The following is a 21,787-nucleotide window of genomic DNA, read 5'->3' as shown; positions in this document are numbered from 1 at the left end:
AAAACTAGAGAAAAAAGGAGAAGGTTACACTGGTCGCGGATATAACAACCACATCTGTCCTGATAATATCGTCAATGACGTATCACGGTTGGAAGTTCTCATCGGAGGAAGACGTGCCGGAAACAACTCTCCGGAAATTATAAATGAAGCCGCAGATATCTGTCAGAGACTATTTCAGCGTGGCATTATGGATATCGGCGTTTACCGGGGACTCATTGATGAACTCGCGGATGGTTACCACAGCGACTAGCAAATTTAGTTAGAGAAACAATAATTAAATAAAATGATCGTGCACAATTCTCAACCCGGACACGCTCGTGTGTTACAAGTCCGCGTAGTAAACTCGCGATTACCAGTCTACAGAGCAACCTACGGAGATGGTCTCGGTGATACAATTACTGGTTTGTTTTCAAGAATAGCCCCTAAGGCATTACCGATTGCAAAACAATTGTCGATGAAAGCTATTGATGTTATCAAGGATAAAGCCCTTGGATCTGTTGGTGATCTCGCCGGGAAGGCATTCGCGTCAATCAAGGATAGACTGTTACGGTTAACTCGTAGATCAAAAAAACCGCCACCGGTGAAACTGGCCAGTACTGAACTTATGCCCGCGGACGTCAGTAAAGTAATAAATCAGGCTGCCAATCAAAAACTTGCAGAGCTTGTAACCCAAACACCCGAACAAATAAATACAAGCCTGATATCAGGAAGCGGATTTCGTTTTAGAAGACGATAATTTTATATAAAATGTTTAAACCTATATCTGATCCAGCGTTCGACATGGATGCACCAATACTCAAAGATGAGTCCGTGCGTGATTATCAGTATTATTCTTATGAGGCAACAGTACCTAATCAGTCGGGACGAATTGAATTGCGAGTTCAGGATACAAGTAGATATTTCTTGCCCGCTGAAGCATTTCTTGAAGTCACGGGTGAAATTGTAACAAATGTCCCCGCTAATACAGCATACGGAGCTGATGTTCGAGTTGGTTTTGTTAATAATGGCATCATGGCGCTGTTCAAAAGTGCTTCATACAGCATTGACGGGAGAGAGATTGAAACGATTCAGGATAATGTTGGCGTTGCTACAACAATCTTGGGATTAGCACGATACTCAGATGATTACACTAGATCAGCTGGTCCGACTATGATGTTCGCTAAGGATAATTCTGATCATCCGGATCATAGATCTAGCATTGTAAGACGACCAAGAAACTTTGCCGATAACGCTGATGCTGATGTGTGGCCGATAGTTCATCACAACCCTAATTACAATCTGGGGTTTGCTACGCGTAAATTAATGTTATCAGGCAATAACAGAAGATTCTCATGTGTAATTCCGCTGTCTCACATCTTTGGATTCTGCAGAAATGTCAGAAAAATTATTTTTGGATCTAATCATTCAGTTGTACTTGTTAGACACGGTACCAGCAATGACGCTATCTGGTGTGAAGCCGGTGCTGCTGAAGGTAAAGTAGTATTATCCAAGCTTGCGTTGTGGATGCCAGTAATGTCTCCATCGATCACTGAAGAGCAACGGCTACTCTCTTTCATGGATACAGGCGGTAAATCACTGTTATCATGGTTAACAACAACAACAGATAGTTTTCAGAGTAACATTCTTGGAAATTTTACGTGGCATATAGCATCACAACAGGGAGTATCAGCACCGCGACATATTTTCGTTGCACTTCAGGGAATGGATCGATTAAACAATCGAGAAGAAAATTCAATGGTATTTGATAATTGTGACGTCACTGAGGTTTCGCTGCGAATAAACGGACATCAAGAACCATCTGAAGACATTCATATAAATTTTGAAGAAAATCAGGTCGCACGTGCGTATCACCGTCTGATGACGTTTATGGGGCGTGATCAAAATATTGATACCGGTCTACAGATATCACAGTTGGATTTCAAAACGTTATATCCGGTTTATTACTTTTCGCTGGAACATCTTGATCTAACCAAACAATCTGTCGTTGATATACACTTTAAGGCTAGGGTGGGTGTAGTTCCTGCTGGTGGTTACAGAGCGATTGCTGTCATACTCTCCGACAAAACAATGCTTTTGGAAGGTGTTGGCGGACGAATGAGAGTCATTGACGCTCCAGTCGAGAATATGTAACCTAATTAAATTCAGTCTTTGAAATATAATGTCATACAGTCACGTTAATGTCACCTTGACTTCCGGTCAAACGAAGAAATTGCAATCGAAGAACGCAAGCACATGCGGGACATCAATAACACTAAAACGAGATCAACTTGGTAGTGGTCCAAACAAGCTGTCGTTGACTAATACTCAGATTAAACATTTTAATAAGGCACTAACAGCAAAAACCGGTATCCGCCTTGATTTCTCTGCTGCAGCTATCAAGGACATGACTAAAACCGGTGGAATATTTCCCCTCATCCCAATACTCGCCGCTGCAATTCCAGGATTACTTGGCGCAGCGGCAAAAGCTGCAGCGTTAGGTACAGTTGGAACCGCAGCTGGAATGGCACTAAAGAAAGCAATCGGAAAAGGATACAAGAAAAAAAAGGGGAGATCCACTCGCGGATCAGGTCTAAGACTACCAGGAACTCCACCATCATGGTATCCAAAAAAATTCTAACGCCGTTGACGCTTCCAGCTTCTAATTTTGATTTACTCGATGCTGTTAAAAAATTGCGTGTAAAACATTTCAGAGGAGTATTTATGCGAGATCAATTACCGACGCGGCCGAATAATCCAGAAACTGGCATTATCAATCTCGACAACAAAGATGGTCCGGGAACTCACTGGGTTGCTTACGCGATCGATCCACGTGGAATTATCTATTTCGATTCGTACGGTTTAGCACCGCCAACTGAGTTTCTCAGGTATGTCCGCGGAGTGCCTCGCACTCTCAACAGCAGATTTTCTAAGAAATCCAAAGGATTTTCAATTCCAGTGTGGCAGTCGACGCTACCAACACAAACATTAATTGATCCGCCCATTTGTGGAAACGAGGTTTTAAATGTTCTTGATGCAATCTCAAGAAATCCAGCAACGTCTCCGCATCGAGTAGTGTATGAATATACCGCATCGAGAAATGCTAGGCATTTTCATGCTAGCATTTGAAAAACAGCAATAAGAATAATGGTGGATATTTACGGAAGACCTTTCACAAGAAAAGTCAAACCTGGCACAGATGTTGATCTCTCAAAATATGCGACCCGAGATGAAGTCGATAATCTTTTGAATATAGCTGGAGTTGACCCAGATGAAGTTGCTATTTTTCAGGACAAGCAGGGAAAACTAAGAACGAGCAACATTAAGTGGAATGATATAATTCGCAGAGTTCTTGGAGCTACCAAGGATAACTTCGTTGCATTTAGTGATGGCGGCCGGATCAAGGACTCGAACATATCAATCGCAAGCATCAAAGACAGTATTGATAAAGGTGTTGATAAATGTGTGAAAAAAACCGGCGACGTAATGACTGGAGAACTCAGCCTCGGCGGCAACAAAATAACCGTTCTAAAAAATCCGGAAGGTCCCGAAGATGCCGCAAATAAACAATACGTCGACACGCAGTACCAACACGTTGCTGGCCTAATCATCGATAAAGTAACAAAAGCCGGCGACGTAATGACCGGCGGACTTGACATGAGCGGCAACAAAATAACCGCGTTAGCAAATCCCGAATCCGACCAGGATGCGTCAAACAAACAATACGTGGACATCGTCAACGGTAAACTAAATACGCTGCGTGCAGAGTATGATGTTCACGTGGGCGCGTTTACAAGACTTCGAAGAAACTTCTCAAAAACTGATGAGACCGTGGATAAGTTCTTTGGGGATCCTCCAGTCGTCGACACGAAACTTTCTGAAATCATACCAAATCTTACTAATAACGCCAACGATATCAATAAGATTAATACCCGGTTAGGTGTAGTCAGAACGGAAAAAAGTTTTTCAGATCAAGTTCAGATAATAGAAAATAACATTAACACGATCAAACAAACACAGCAGAATATCGTATCGGGTATTCCTGAGATCGTTAACAAAACCAGTCTGATTAAAGTTCCCACTGGAGTTACTCCCGGGCATATCACCAACATCGTATTCACGGTATCATCGGGATTCGCAACATGGTCACGACAAAATAACAACACTATCAAATATACAGCAACAGCCACCGGTGTTTACAGGTTGTCTGTGTTTTCAGCCGCTAAATTTGAAATCTTCACAACATATCCTTGGAGACATTCCACCGATAAGTATTCCGGGGTTTGCACTGTAATACTAAACAGCAACGCCGAGGAAACATTTATGCTTGAAGCCGAGGACGATACTTTAACAGCAACATCTTACTGGTTTTGTTTGGAATTCGTCGCTGCAACGCCTCAATTGGTTACCGCGTAATTGAAAATCGCCGGCGATTTTTAAATAATAATGTCAACGTTGAAATCCGAAACATTTCCAGATGCTCAACAATATCGATATAATCAAGTCCGTGAGTGGCAATCTGAGTTAAAAACTGTCATCGAAGTAACCAGTCAAAAAGTAAAAAAATACCGCAGACGCATAACAGTGTTAGACGTTATGGTTTATTCAGTATCCGCCGTTGTTGCATCCGCGGGAGTAATACTATCAGCGGTCACTCCAGTGACTGCAGTAGTCGCTGCCACGATCTCTGTTTCCGCTGCTACAGCAACAGCAGGAGTTTTCGGCATCATAGCAAAAAAAATATCCTCGTGTGCTAACACAAAATTACACGATTACACGACAAAATTAAATACAGCCACGACCGCATATCAGAAATTATCATCGCTGATATCATCATCGTTAGACGCGCAATCCAGCGACACTGCGTTGATATCAGATTCTGAATTCAAACTAATGTCAGATGTGTACAATGACTATTTGAAAACTAAACAAATAAATAATGTCACTGATGGCAACGCCACAGGAACTGCTTCAGCAAATAGTCACAAACACAACGCCGGTAAAAACAACGATGATCTCAGTGTCCTCGACGACACCAGAATTCAGCATTAATTTTCCAACTCCAATTGCCGTGAACGAAATCGCGTTGTCGAAGCTCAGTGCGTATCACAGCTGGCCCAATATCAGGTCGGAATCATTTTCCGGTTTGCAGCCGAATAATTCGTTTGTGTTCGGGAGACCCAGCGCGGACCCGCAACGTGAACTTGAATGGGATACAATTACGCTACCCACTGGGAGTTATCAAATCGAAGAAATCAACGCGGAGATACAACGCCAAATAAAACGAATCACCGGCAAGGAATCCAAAATATCTATATCCGCGCACGAACCAACGCTGTCTACGGTCATTGAAATCTCAACACTGGGATACGCCGTGGATATTTATAGCAGCTCAATCCGAACAGTATTAGGATGGCCACGAGAACGACCCGAGGTTGGACCGGATCCACCAAAACCTGAAAAATCGGATTTCGAGACCACGAAGGAAGAACTACACGACCTCGTGTACGGCGAGTATTTATTATTTTCAGATCGATTACGATCAGGCCAAGCCTGGTTTTCAACATCAGATAAAGTTCCCTTGGATATAATAGGGGCAGCTTTTTTTGAGGGGTATGGAGGCCGGGATTACCGGGCAGAAGATATAGAAGCTCATTTTTTTAATCCGATCAAACAAGCACATAAACAACAGCTAGACCTGTTGCGAGTATATTTTCAAGATTATATCTCTGATATAACAAAACCTGGAACTGCAAGCAGTTCTCGCACGAACATTATCACCACCATAGAAAAACTAAACAAACTCGCATCCACGATGGAATTTATAAATCAAAAAGTAATTCAACATCTACTGGATCTCAAGGGCGATTATGGAAACCGAAAAAGATCGAATTTTGCAACCCTATTTGGTATTCCCGTGAAGGATATTTCAGATTTTAAACTTCCTGGATATAACGCGCACACACTGAGAAAATCAGTCCAGGATCTCATCGAGGAATCCTACAAAGATATTTCTGCCACGTACACGCGAACAAAACCACAGCCGGTTATTCTCAAGCACGACAACAGTACAGCATCCGATGGCAGACACGTATCTCCGGGGATCGTAAATATCACAGATGTTATTGCGGTCAATCTTGTATGTGACGTCATTGACGGTAGCTACAGCGCATCAGATACTACGACGGCCCAACAGGGGTTTATCCTGTATACGTTTACACCAAGAGACCCTCCTGGTTTTCTGATTGTGCAAGAACCAATCAATGTGGTCTATCTGCGGTGTAATAATCCGTGGTTGTCAACGATAAATTTTAAACTCACCGACCAACGGGGGGGGTTGTTGGACCTGCGTGGCGAGACTGTCTCCGTGAACTTACTGGTGAAGTCCTGAAACTCTTCGAGGACAAGGACAAGTCAACGGATCCATAATAATAGTTTTTTTTCTGCAGTGGTCCACTTTCGTCATCGCGTGCAAATACCCCATCAAAACCGGCATCGTTGGAAATGCAAAGCATTTCTGGAAGAGTTTCTCTGGAAGTCCAAGGGACTTCTCATGCGAGTGCTTAGCACGCAGGCGCGCATTTAAAAAAACGGTTGTGTATAATGTGTGAATACATTCACGCACGAGTTCATATTCATGATAAGCAAATTCTTCACGAGGCAATAAAAACCGCATTTCAAATACAGACATTCCCAGAACAGTATTTCCCCGTTAAAATAATCGTTGACGTGTACGGCGACGAAGACTTCTTGTTAACGTCGTCACAATTAACACAGCTACAGCAAAATCATATGATCACAGCTTGGTGTCAACGAGAACAGATTATGAACTATTCTCATTGTTGTATTGATGTTGAAACGCTTAAGCAAATCCTGGAAGTCTAAGGACTTCCAGAGAAACTCGAAGAGTTTCCACGCTCGGGCAAAAAAAATAATACACTTTTTTTTACCGTGGAAATGTGCTTTACACTCGAGAAACTCTTTGAGTTTCCCCGGAAGTCTAAGGGACTTCTCGGGCTAGCGTTTCTCAGGTTCTACTTTCACTTTGTGCTGTGAGTCACACGCGGCGGTTTATACTTCCTTGTCGGCCTCGTAGTCACAAATACTAGTATTTTCGTCAGAAATGCAAGGCATTTCCGTGTCTAGATTCTTTATATAACCTTTTAACCGTCTCACCCTGGTGCTAATTAATTTTCGAGTCTCATACTCGCTTGACAATACAAGACGAATCTTCTCAACTGCACGGCACAGTGGAATAAATTCAGATACCTGATTTTCAGTTATCCCGGCAAGTGATCTGTAAATGCGATCTTGCAAACCCTTAATGAACCTATAACACGCGGGGAGATTGTTCTTCCCCGATTGTGATAGCTCATTCAAGGATTCAAAATCTGACATAATTGTTTCAGTGTCTAGTAAAATATTAAAACCTCGCTGTTGTAATTCTTTAATTTCAACAAGTATGGTATTTATATTTTCGTGATTCATATTATTATATATTTTTATATTTTTAAATGCATGAAAAATGCTTTGCATTTCTCGTCCAAGGGACTTCTCGTGCTAGCATCACCAAAAACAAAAATAAACAGATAGATGATGAGCGGTTATCACTTACTGGGTACTCTTCACCGGCCTACGGTTCTTTCATGAGTCCTTTGTTAGGATTTTTTTTTCTTGGTCTTATATTAGACCTTCGTGTTGTGATTTTTCCCTTAGGCACCTCATGTTACCGTTTATTTTTGGCCAACACTCTTTCTGAATGTTTCTATTGGTGGGCACCCAGGTGACGTAGAGCTTTATGCATCCATCTATCTGTTTATTTTTGGGGGTCACTCACCCCATGAGGAACTTCTAGATCGTCAAATAACGGTCTAGAAGCTCGGGAGGGACGATACAACACAGAACAACCTTTACCTCTGATTCGAGTATGACAGCAAGTAAAGGCACAATGAACATGTAATCTTATCCTAACTTATCCTAAGACCTTATCCTATGACGACACAAACATGCAGGTGGGTCATTTTCTACGATCAGCAGCAGAGCAAAACCATCCATTGAATCGACCATTGGATGGTGCACAAAAGACACCCGCCATTGGCGGATTTAATTTATGGTTTTGCTTGCGCTGCTGACTTTCGATCGACCCAAAGGTCTTAGGGAGCGATTTCGTATATAACCCAACTGTTACTTGCGAGTTGGAAATTCGCTCTAGCAGTGGGCGGGACTTGTTTAAAATATTTTAATTGTATGTTTTCTCGAGCGCGGTCATATAACAAGCACAGAAGAGCAAAACAGTCGGATATATTCAGTAAAACGAGGATATTGTTTGTAAAAAAATATATATTCTACGGTAAATAAATGATTACATGTTATGAACTCGATAAAATATTTTATCAAGGTGGCTTTCTCAGGGGAGCAAATCCTCTGACGACGACAACTCTGCAAAGCGTTACACACTCGTGGAGGAGTTATCGTCGTTTGTGTCAGTGATAAGAGTTATATAGCAGAATGAAATCTTCTGTTTGAGCTTCTTTGAAAATGCTGTTTTGCGGATCCCAGCTGCGACACGCTGTACAGCAGGTGGACAAATACCGAAATACCTACCGGCGGAGTATATTGACTGGAATACAATTTCTTCACCTGCGTTTATAGATTTAATAGCTCTTCTTGCAACTGTTTTACAACACCCTGTGTTACCCAGTAGGCAGTTTTTGCTCTGAGTGACCACACGAAGATTGTTTATAGAGTTATCAAGTATGTTACCGTTAATGTGATCAATGACAAACCCCTTAGGGATCACTCCGTTAAAAACCTCATAGACGAAACGATGACATAAATACCTCTTTGAGCACGTGGCAGTAAATCTTAAATAACCAGCATTATCAACTGTACCAACTGGTCGTCTTCGCGTGCAGTGTCGCACCGTGCCATCTCGGTTTGCCTCATAATTTGGAATAGTTGGATGTGCAACAAATTCTTGTTCGGGAACAAATTCTTGTTCGGGGACGAATTCTTGTTCGGGGACGAATTCTTGATTCATTATACTATAAGCAAATCATTTGTCTAATTCATAATTTGTCTGAAAACTTATTTATGTAATCACGCTCCGAGAACGTGTTCGAGTCTGGATTTTTTTTATCGTAATAACGTTTTAGTTCTCGATAGCGTTTCCCCCCACACGCTGAACATAATTGCGTTTTTCCTCGTACTCCAATGCCGCATCTGATACACGGTATCGGTCCTAGACTCCCACCGCGGACCTGTTGAGCATGTTGTCCACAGTATTCGCCTCTGCAACGTCTGCTACACGGCGCTGATAAATTTAGTTTAATCCACTTGCATGAGTGCGCAAGCGCACCAGAGAAATGCTTTGCATGAGCGATGCTAGCATCGCCGGAGAAACTCTTTGAGTTTTCGTTCATTATATATAATATTTTTGTCTATTTAAATACTTGTCTTAATTATAATAATGAGTTTTGAAAGACTATCCAGAATAAAACCCGCAGGTTCTCGATTCGATCTTGACCGGTTAACCACTGATCGTCGACGAAGAGAGTTAAAGGAACTGCTTGGTGTTATCAAGAATGCCAAGGAAGAGTTTCGTCGTGATGGTGCCGCACATGTGTGGTCGACATATAAAATTATCCCCGACGCGAGCGTTATCATTGATGCTACCATGAACGATACAATCGCGCGTAACATAATTGGGTATCTCGACGATAGAAGATATTTCATACAGATAAAATTTATTGTCAAAGTGGTCAACGAAAACGACGATGACACGTGGATTATCCGTGATAAAAATGATCCTATCCTTGACATTAAAAGGAAAACTATTTTGTTGAGCAATAATTCTAGACCAGGAATGTTGACGGGGGTTGATATACCGTATTACGCCAGATCGTATCCAGTAACTGCAGTCGTTTACGGAATATATCCGATAAAGAAACCAAGTGTAGATAAACTCACGCCAATGAAAACATCAGTGGTGTTAAATTGTGTAGCTGAGCGAGTAATGGAACATTTTAAAAACGCAGCACGTGGAAATGGTCTAACTGAGATCAGAAAAAATAAAATAACAACATGGGCTAATCGAGTCAAAGATGTAGGGGCGTCAATTAAGGATGTTGCCGCGCTAGAAAAATTATTAAGATTTCCTATAACGGTATTATCGCTAACAGGCGAGGAATTGTATAAATCGAAATACAACCGTAGTGGAGCTTCAATAACAATTATTGATCATAACAGCCACGCCTGGACGGAATCAGTTAAAATATTTCCACGCGATCGTGTTATAAGGTATTATTCCGCGGGTATGTTTGATTGTATTTATCAAATGAGTAAAACCGATCCGGTATCGGTATGGTTGTTTAGAAGTTCTGAAGTTGGTGATTATGACCAGTTCGTGACCCCGAACGGAGAAATATATAGAACTGCGGAGTTACAAAATGAAATGAAAGCGCTCACAGAAAAATATTCAACTGAGCAAGTTGATCAATTACTAACTAATTGTTTTACTGTTCCAAGTGTTGCCGCACATATAGCACGACAAAAAAATAATTGGAAACCAACCATGAAGAGTTTTCTCGAGAATGTTCAGCAGAGTTGCATCGAATACGGACACGGCGGTTTATGGAATAGTGTATTTGTTAGTGATAATATGGTATCGGTGGATATGATTGCGTGCTATCCAGGAAGTTTTCTTGGCTATGGCGAATGCGCTGAATACTTTAAACGATTTGGACATCCCACAAATTTAATGACAAGAGTAGCTATTAACGGACCTTTACCTGATTTTGACCTGACTGGATTTGCTCGCGTGGAATCGTTCGAATTTGCAACACGGTTACATCCTATTAATTATGCTTGGTTTGGCAGACATTTCCACGAAAGGAAGTGGGTGCCGTTTCCGTTGTTGCGGTTTATGGTTGACAAAACAATACTAACATCTGTTGTTGTCAGTGAGGGGATTATTTGTTACTCAAAACAAACCTCAGTTTGGTTACCAACTCCAACTGATACTGCGTGTTATTCTGACTTAAAATTAAATTATCCTACAGCGTCTGAAGAAGAATTACGCACACTGGCGTATAAACATGATGAGCGCAACTGTAAAGATCTCGGCCGAAGATTGATAGGTAAATTTACTCAAGGTGGAGCATATGATCATAAACGACATCACAGTCGATTAATTATGGATGAAGAAGAATTAAATTTCATTATCGCTGATACTACTGCGAAAGATACATTTTGTAGCCGCGAGGATATAATAATATCATTGCCGGGGATGCCTGGAAAACGATTAGGAACAGTTGTTAGTTATATCGACGGTGATTCAGCTCAGTACACTCATTTGAGATCCTCTATGCTGGCTTATGTTTCTATAAATTTATTGTCGATGGTGAATAGAGTTCCCTTCGCGGTAAGGGTTGCAACAGATTCGTTTTATATTAACGAAGACGATTTAACAGCGTTAGATTTACCAACATCGGATGATCAATGGGGAACATGGCGAGTAAAAAAGGAAGAGTTGCACGCGTACTGTGAATCAGCTGATGTTGAAATTAAAGATGAATATCGTAAATCAACAACCTTGTCGTGGACAACTTTGTCGTTGCCTTCTGTGTACGATCCAATTGCTAAACACAGAACAGTTTATTTGAACGGACCTGGAGGCTGTGGTAAGACAACTCGTGCAATCGAACTATTCCGCGGTTCTGATTTGGTCGTGCTAACACCAACACACAGACTTGCCAGAGAAATGATACAACGCGGAGTAAAGGCCTGCACTTATCACGGCTTTTTCAAATACAGCGGCGGTACATGGACTCCTACGCGAATGGGAACGAAGTATATCCCGGAGAAAATCATCTGGGATGAAATAGACACTGTGCCGCTGGATACATTACAACGGTTCCTGACGTGGTTGTTAACGAAAAATACCGCAGTTGTGATGTGCGGCGATCATGGTCAACCACCACCATTTGTCGGCGAATCCCCCCACGAATGGTTAAGAACGTTTGTTGATTATTACGAGGAAATGCGTGATGACATCAGAGCGCTTGATGACACATTAAAGGAGTTTAAAAAACTAATTAGGCTACAAACCAATAAAGTCCAATGTGAAATAATGCGTGAAATAATTCCAGAGACTTCATTTGATAACTTTTTAACGGCGTGGAAACCAGATGATTTAATTGTTGCAAGTAGAAAATCAGTCAGAGATACACTTCAGCGGCGACTATTTCAGTTACAGCGGCAGAAATTTCCAACGTTGGAAGTGCCGTTATGTTATAGACCAGATGATACACGATTGCAGAATATTGATGTTGATATTCCCGGAAAACCAGAGAAACAAAATTTAGTATTGAATGATATAGTAACAGTTAACGTCGATGCGGTCGAAGATGCATTAGCAATAAATAAATCACCGTGGACACTAGGATATGCTATGACGATTCATTCAGCACAAGGATTAACTATTTCTGATACAACTGTTTGGATCGTTGATGACCGCATCGAATGGTCAAATTTAGTTTATTTAGCCGTGTCCAGAGTAAGAAAGATGGCTCAGTTACGAAGAATTGTATTAGATACGTCAACGAAGTCAGCCGTTGTTGAGTTAACGCAAAAAGATCAAATAAGAAAAAAATTAGACAGTTACCGACAAAGCGACAAGAAAAATAATAGAGAGTTTAACCTGGATATCAACGCTGTGTTGTCGTTACGTGAGCGTCAGAATAATCACTGTGCGAGTTGTAATTGTTTATTGCTGTGGCAGTATCCGAAAAACGACCCAAGACAATTTACCGTAGATAGAATAGATAGTAATCGCGGTCATACGCGTGAAAATGTGATGTTGACCTGTCTTGAGTGTAATCGACGCAGAGGTGCTGCTGCAGTTATTTAAGTGATCGAGGTGGTAATTGTGTATCCGTGGGAATCACCTGAAGTTGCTCGCGTGTGAACCCACGCTGAGGAGCAGTTGAATCTAATCTGTAGATTGCGTTTCTCCCAGTTGATCTGGTTATGCTAGATATCTTATGTGTTGTAACGCTCCATATAGGATCAGTTGCCCTTTTTTTTCCTCCTTCGAGTTCGCCGGGTTCGTATAAATACCTAACGGTGACATTACCCAGTAGTGGGGACGCTAGCGTCGTTGGCTGCGTTGAAACACGTTCACTGACGCGGGGTATATATTTTTTTGTGATTGCATTTACAGGTCTCATGTTTGTTGTTCTGGTAATTTCATTATTCAGTGCGGCTATCACGTTTGGCAGTCTTGCAACCCATTCACGAGATCTCGTATCGTAAATGAATTCCCTCGCGTACTGGTATCCGAATAATCTCTCAGCGAGTGTTCTATTAAATCGCTCAACAATTGCCTGATCCCGATGAATTTCAGTATGTCCTCGTCGTATGGTAACGTTATGCTGCTTTGTCAGTGATGACACCGCACCCTGAAATTCCTTGCCAGGATCAACTTGTAATAATCGTGGCCAGTTTAGAGGTCCTCGCTGATAAATTCGTTTAAACGCAGAGGCAACTTCGGACGCTGTTTTAGTCGCTAACGGTTCTGCTTCTTTGTATCTACTGGCAACATCAACTACTGTTAGCGCGTATTTGTATATTTTTCTGCGGACAGTATCATGAGGCAGGAATAGTATGTCAGCCTGATGAACTTCATTGGGGGTACTAACATCAAAATGTGCAAAGTTGATTTGTCGAGGTGGTGGTAAGTAGATTTGCCATATTGCTTGTTTTGACAGCCATTTTTTGGCAACCTCGCGTGTTACTGATGTCGCGTTGGCGAGTTTATTAATTGCTGAGTTACCTCTCCAGTATCCGATTGGGGAATAATAAATCGCTTGCATGGAAACACTAGCGTTGGAAGTCCTTGGACTTGTCTGCATCGTTATTAATTATCCAGCGCCTAATGCTAATTTAGATTTCATCGCTGATCTTATTAACCAATTAGCGAGTGACTCCTTAAATGATTTATTTTTTATGGCGCTTAGTGCATGAATTAATTTCACATCCGCGATATGCCTGTCTTGCAGATCTTTACTTCGATAAGCAACATCATGCATGTGACACGCTGCGTCGATAGCGTTTATCGGATACTCTCCCGGTTTTGGTTTAGACTGTTCATCAAGTCTGATATCTAGTCGTGTCCCTGGACCGCAGTAATTGTATCCTGGGAGATGCTTTTCTCCGGGATATTTTCCCCAAGGGGTACCTGGAAGTCGTCCGAGGGTTGCTGCGATGTCACCTCCGCTGACTTTGTCAGGCTTTTTTTTTGAAATCTAAATTTTTTTGTGCCACATCGCGCACACTTACCAGAAAGTGCTTGTCTGTTATTTTTTGTTGTAATGGTTGTTAGATCATTCGTAGGGGTTTGTGCCTTACACTTCACACAATATAGATCCATAATTATTATTCCTTATATACAAATGGAGATCACTGATTTTTCTGCGACGCGAAGGAAAGAACCAGTCAAGCATAATTCAGTGCTACCAAACTCGATCCGGATGATTATTATAGGACCGTCAGGATCGGGTAAAACACAGCTGTTGCTGAACATGATAATGAAGTGGATGAAGTGGGATAAGATGTATTTGGTAGCACCATCTGTAGATGATCAGCGATGTTATGATGTTATAAAAGATTTTAATGAGAGTGCAAAAGCGCTGAGTGACGAGGATGTAGTTGAATTTATAACTGATATTGAAGAAGCTCCGTCTGTGGAAGACCTCGACGGTGAAATAAATAACCTAGTAGTGTACGATGATGTGATGTTGGACAAACAAAAAAATCCTGCAAGAATATTTTCCCGGGGTCGTCACAAAAACACTGATGTCATTTATGTTACGCAGCGTTACACACAAATTCCTAAAGTGATCCGCGATAACTGTAATCTTCTTGCGGTGTTTAATGGAGTTGATGTCCACACACTAAGAAATATTCATCAAACCTGGTGTAGCGGCGATATGGACATAAATAAATTCAAAAATTTCTTTAGTCGCGCTCAAAGAACCCCGCACGGATTTGTGACAATAAATTTACACGACCCGCGGACACGATACCGCGTCGGCCTTGATACACTATTTGCGACATAAAAATGTTTTCTTGGAAATCTTCGTCTTCGTAGAGCAGCAGGGGGGCGCAAACTACACCTGATTTTTCGATGATACCTCACCGTGGAAATTATGTCGGATACGAGTCGGATTTATTGAAGTAACTCGCGTTATATCAGCGGCGACAAAGCATTTCTGGAAATGCGAAGCATTTCTCAAGGACATTTTTTTTTGTCCTGTATTCTGAATAGAAGGGTTATTTCGTCGAAATAAGCCCTCTATCGAGGAATAGTTTCCTGGAGGGGTTTATTGTGAAAAGTATTTTGTAGGATTCCCCCCCCCCTGCTGCTTAATAAATTTGGAAAAAAACATTTGATTCTATTTCATGGAATTTAAGTCATAAATTTCTAACCTTTAATTTTGGACAAGTAACTGGACGATACTTTTTATTGTAATGTCTCATCGGCAGTTTTTCTAAATGGCTTTCTTTCAAAATTAACAGTGGTTGTAGACAAGGTGATTCAATATCTACATTAAAATTTATATGGATATTGTAGTTGTGGAAATTATACATGATCAAAGCACAGTGATTCGTATCGTTGCTCACAATTTACTTATCAGCAATACATGTACAATAGAAAGAAAACTACAAGGGAGGACACATGTCTCCAGTGCTAGATTAAACCCTGTGGAGGCCCTTAGGCAATCGAAATCTTGGGGCCACCCACGCAAATTATCTCCTAATACGTATTATCAATATTATTTTGATCCGTTGTCGCGGGGCCCCTAGGCCGGTGCCTACTCTGTCTATCTGGTAATCCGGAGCTGCTTGTCTCCCTTCCTGCGCGACCAATTTAAGAATCAACGCTGATATCACTGGTCAACAGTGAAATCATTACTGACTTGAAAAGGCCCTAATCTGTAGTATTTTGGTGTGCCGAACACGAATATAACCGTGAAAAATTTGTATTGGCTCTCGTTTTGAAGATATTCATATACCTCATTTTCTATGTTTCACTGTGTAAATTTCTCCAGTAGGACTGCAGCAACATCCGGAATAATGATGTAACATTGCATAATACCATCATGCTCACATCATCCACAGTTGATTGCATCATTTTCTGATGCAATGCAATACTAATGCCATGCGGCTGCTGAAGTAAGTTGACGTCAGCAGTGTACTATACATGTGTAGGCCTATTATACTAATGCCAGGCGGCTGCTGAAGCTGACGTAAGCAGTGTACTATATAAAGCCCAATCAGATAGGTTCAGCATTTAAAATATTTTAGACGTTGTGCGAGACAGTTCAAGCTACTGTTACATAAAACTTATTATTTTATCCATTTACGTACAATAAAGAACAGTAATGCCTCGAAAGTGTGTTAATACCGCGGACAATTTTTGCTATATTTGTGGGGAAGTGACATTTGCCAACCAGAAGAAAAGTATCAATTCTCAAGTGAAGAAGGCATATCATCTTTACTTCGGATGCAAGGTTGGTGACCAAGACAAGCCTTGGGCTCCGCATATATGCTGTGCTACATGTACAACACAGCTTTCACAGTGGTGAATTGGTGAATTGCAAAAGGTCATCAATGCCGTTTGCAGTCCCAATTGCGTGGAGAGAGCCAAGCAACCACCTAAATGACTGTTACTTCTGCTTGGTTCCTCCTCTTTCTGGCGGAATAACGAAGCGAAAGAAGTCGAGAATAGTCTACCCAAACATTCCGTCTGCATTGAGACCAGTTCCACATGGTGAGGGACTTCCTATTCCAGAACCTCCAGCAGAATATTCTCTTGATTCATCTGACGAAGACAAAGGTGAGTCGACCTGTTCTTCTCCTGGTCCATCAGCATGCAGTGATCCAGATTTTCACTGTGGTGCATCATCAACCCCACACAGAATAACACAGGAAGAACTAAATGACCTGATTCGTGATTTGGACTTATCAAAGAACAAGGCAGAATTGCTAGGATCAAGACTCCAACAATGGAATCTTCTAGAAGAAGATGTCACAATTACTGCATATCGAAAGCGCCACCAGCAATTGGAGCCTTTCTTCAGAAAGGAAAGTAATCTGATATTCTGTTCCGATATTGAGGGCCTCATGAATGCTTTAAAAATCACTCATGACCCACAAGAATGGAGACTATTTGTGGACTCTTCGAAACTGAGTCTCAAGGCTGTGCTTTTGCACAATGGAAACATTCTTCCATCTATTCCAGTAGCGTATGCTGTCCACATGAAAGAGACATACGATAACTTAAGGCAGCTACTGAATTCCATTGAGTATAACAAGTACAGCTGGCACCTCTGTGGTGATTTGAAGGTAGTTGCCCTTTTAATGGGACTGCAGCAAGGATATACAAAATACATGTGTTTCTTATGCGAGTGGGATAGCCGAGCAAGGGAAATGCACTACATGAGGAAGGAATGGACTCACAGGCAGAATGTAGCCATTGGAGAGAAGAATATCCAACACCCAGCTCTGGTTGAGGCTCAGAAAATCTTGCTACCACCCCTTCACATCAAACTAGGTTTGATGAAGAACTTCGTGAAAGCCATTGACCCGACTTTACCAGCATTCCGATACCTGCATGAAAAATTCCCTTGACTCAGCGAAGCAAAGATTAAAGAGGGAGTTTTTGTGGGTCCTCAGATTCGAGAGCTTTTCAAAGATGACCGGTTCAACAACTTGCTGGAAGGTGACGCGAAACAAGCATGGAATGCTTTTCACCTAGTTTCTACAAACTTCCTCGGAAATGTTAGGGCAGAAAACTATAAGGAACTAGTAGAAGACATGTTGATGAAGTATAAGAAACTTGGCTGCAATATGTCTCTAAAGATTCACTTCCTTCATTCCCATTTGGATTTCTTTCCTAGCAACTGTGGTATTGTTAGTGATGAACACGGCGAACGTTTTCATCAAGATATCGCAACAATGGAACAAAGATACCAGGGAAAATGGTCCACTACAATGCTGGCTGACTACTGCTGGACACTCCTCAGAGATGCTCCCGAACAGCTGTACAAGAGACAGGCGAAGAAATCTAAGATGTAGTTAATGACTTGATTTTTTATAGGTAGGCTATTACAGTTGACCTTTTACTATTGGAATGCATTTCGTTATGTAAACATTAATTTCTTGCAGATTACAAAAAAACTAGAGCCAATTTTGCAATTTGACTGTCATATTCGTGTTCAGCACATAAAAATTGATAAGAATTGACTAATTTTATTTCAGTAACATGACTTTTGTAAAAATTTGTTGTCCAGTGTATTTCAAGCTACACTTCACGTAGCGCAATAAATATGGTACCCATTTTTAGTTCAAGCATTCGACTTTGTATGACCCCTCAAAGTTTGTCGTAGCTTTCTAGGAATGCTATACCATTTTCCCAAGCTACAACTCGACACAGCCATGATCGCGGCCGCCTATTAAGCAAGTACAACGCACTGAATGTTTTAACGACCATTTAATGATCGATTGTAAATGTTGGCATACTTCTATGTTACGATCATGTACTGTGACTGAAATTTATCTGGTTATTGTACTTGTGGAAATTGTACATGAACTAAGCAGACGTCTGACTAAAAATTCCCATGTGCTTAAAAACCATCTTTAGCCGTTATTAAAATAGAGTAAACATATTTTGCGAGGCCAGACCAGATTCTAAAAGTGCAATGGATGAATTACAAAGTATATAAAATGTAAAAAATGTTATCGGCTCATTTTTTAAAAAATAATTTACTTCTGAAGTCCGTGAAGTGAAAATGACGAAGCTGAGAACAGATTTTTTCTTATAGTAAGGCCAAGCTTTATACTCTATAACCCAAATTACATCCACCAATCATACACCAAAATAAAGGAAATTCAAAGTTCTTTTAATAATACATACAATATACAAGATTCTTTTAAACATATCTATTAAATCCGTTGATGAAAACCAAGGAAATTCTTTTTCTTTAAAATCTAACCCTATGCATAATACGAAACTTTAGAGCGCCATTTAAATCGAGTGAATTAAGAGTAGCACCTCTTTAGTCTACACTGAATATTTGAGCGGTTTTTAAACCTAACATATTGATTATGCCATAGAACTTTCTTTTTCAAAATCATATCCTTTCTTCGAAAGTTTAGTTCGATTAGAAGAATAAATAAATTCATGAAAAACGGTGCTATTTGCCAATTAACGCCTTATCAATCACCTATCAATATTATTGTCTATAGATGGGGTATAATTGCCACATGACTCCATGTTCCAAGAAATCAGTCAGTTCGACTTGTTCACAACATGTTTGATAAATTTAGATAACTAAACTACAACTACTTGGCAGATCAAGCATCGTGAGTAACATAATAGTCTACCTCTCTTTCGAGCCTTAATGGTCGTTTGTATCACTTAGCTTTAAATAAAACTTACCCGAACATTCACATTCTCTAGATAATTGGTTACAGTCATATTGATACCCCACAACAAGACCGCTCCAAAACGAACAACGTACCTCTCCGTAACAATCGTCGTGTATTTTACAACATCTGCAGTGAAAATTCGATACGAGAAAAACAAAATATATTCCAATTGTAAATTTTAAGTGCACAAGTAAATATGCAACGTCCAATATGTTTCTCGGAGTGTTTACACTCGAATGAACTTCGTGGTTGACGTTAACAATGATAACTGGTCTCAATATTACAAAAATTCTCGAAGCCAGTTCAATTGAAAATGGAATAACCAAGTATTCAGTAGTGAGAAAGAATAAAACGCAGTATGTTATGATATGGATTTCTGTCGTTTGCGTTGATAGAAACAAGAAAGTCTTAGAATAACCATGTTCTGAAGGACATGAACCGTTTCCTGCAGTATTATTTGGTCTTAATGCCTCTCTATATCCACTGATTTTAGATTCAGTTAAGTTTAGTAGGAGTAGAAAATGCATATCATATTTTTCTTAGTTATCCCATCACATAAGCTCTTTTTTAATCATAGAACATTGTATAGAACATATCCTGACAAAATGACAAACGAAATCACCAACACAAAACTTACTCATCAACATCATCTAAAGGCTTTCTCCCCTCTTGTCCATAGCCACAGAAGCAGCCGTAACGATCGAAATCCAGACAATTCCGACTTGTGTAATAGTTCACCATGTTGCACATCTGAATGACATTTCGACGATGAACACCATGACCTTCAACTTTAAAACCTGTCAATAAAAATGTTATGCAATATTATTTCTTTGTCTTTAAGTCTGGTAAAATAATATCAGAAATAACACTGGGTACATTATGGTGGTCCCAACGGTTGATTTCTATTTGACCCTTAACTAGATTGTATTTCAGTGTATACGAAGGTCTGGCAACACCGTTTCAAGGCAGATATTCGTCGACAAGTGGGACATAATTGTTATCGACATTAACAGCAGCTGCCAATTGATCTAAAAACCCTTCGGTTGACAACTCCACTTTGCCATTAATACCGCCTGTGCACTTAACTGCATCGTTGGAATTGAATTTACGAAATAAGGTGACTGTGTGGTTGATTCCAGGAATACCATGCGAACATCTGTATAAAACCAAATATGTGACTGAGGAAACTGAACACGAAAACCTCAATGAACCATCAATGAGTTGTGATCGACGTAGTGCAAATCCAAGACTGAAATTCGGGTTGGCTCTAGCCATCACAGGAGAGTGCTTAGCACGCAGGCACGGTACACGGAGATCTTAGTGTTCAGGGTCAGCATGCTGCTGTTCCACATTCTCTGCGACAAGGGTTGTCATCACCGGGGTCGGATGTGGAAGATAAGTACCCACTTCCCTTGGAAATTCCCCAATGGCTTGCGTCTGATAGAGCCTCTGACAACCAAATCCAGCTTTAGGCCTTCACGAGTGGCGGAACCTGTTTAAACTGAATACAGAAAGGATGACAGGCGAGTTTCTGGCACCTCAAAACCAGACGTTTCGGGCAGATGGGGATCGTTAACTTTGTGTGAAAGCCCATCTAGGAGAAGGTAAACTCCAATTTCAAACCTTCACTGCCTTGCGACTATACCCTCTCATGGGAATGGCTAAAGGAGTACACCCCAACAGAAAATCCGGAGACGGAGTCCCTAAGGAAACTTGGAATTGCTTTCAGTGCCATCTTGGCAACTCCTGCGACGTATCTGGTGCCATGATGTATCGGCTTGTCCTTTCTCCTGGATTCATCAGCTGCGTGGAGATGGGGGATCAGCTGCATGGGCAATAGTTGATTCTCCATATCACCCTACACAGACTTGCGCCCTGGAGAGGACACTCCACCTTCGCTCTACAGCGTAGACACAACACGGGAGTCAGCAGTTTACCGGTTATGTCACCGCTCAATTGGCGTAGAGCCAGACGCCAGGGGTTGCTTCTGACGGTGGGAGAGTACAACAGGTTTCACTGGACAGCTATCGCCCGCCTCAAACTGGACAGCCCCAGCCAATAAGGTGCTGTCCCGCCACAGTTCGCCTGCCTTGCTGAGTGCGTAAGACTTAAGGTACGTGAGTACCCGACAAACGGACCGCAACTACTTTCCCAAGAAATAACAAAAGAAAACCAACAAGGAAACCTCCAATCCTCAAGCTAGGTACCTGGAATGTCCGGACCATGCTCTCTGGGCTTTCAGATGATCTCCAGACAATCAGTGACGTTCGAAAGACTTCAGTCATCAACGACGAACTTGCGAGACTCCAGGTCGACA

General features: G+C 41.2%; 1 protein-coding gene across 1 annotated transcript in view; it reads right to left on the bottom strand.

The window, feature by feature from the left end:
- The window catches only part of LOC149796470 (acidic phospholipase A2 E-like), a 54,519-nt gene that overhangs the window by 10,200 nt on the left and 22,532 nt on the right, over positions 1-21,787 (bottom strand). The window contains exons 3-4 of the mRNA XM_089961175.1: positions 20,108-20,267; positions 19,481-19,596 (exon numbers count right to left, since the gene is read on the bottom strand). Coding sequence (XP_089817301.1) covers positions 19,481-19,596; positions 20,108-20,267 — 276 coding nt within the window. The remainder of the gene's footprint in view (positions 1-19,480; positions 19,597-20,107; positions 20,268-21,787) is intronic.

The sequence above is a fragment of the Sinohyriopsis cumingii genome, chromosome 6 (assembly GCF_028554795.1).
Source record: "Sinohyriopsis cumingii isolate HCF-2022 chromosome 6, ASM2855479v2, whole genome shotgun sequence".
NCBI lineage: Eukaryota > Metazoa > Mollusca > Bivalvia > Unionida > Unionidae > Sinohyriopsis > Sinohyriopsis cumingii.
This window is presented reverse-complemented; position numbering and strand designations above follow the sequence as displayed.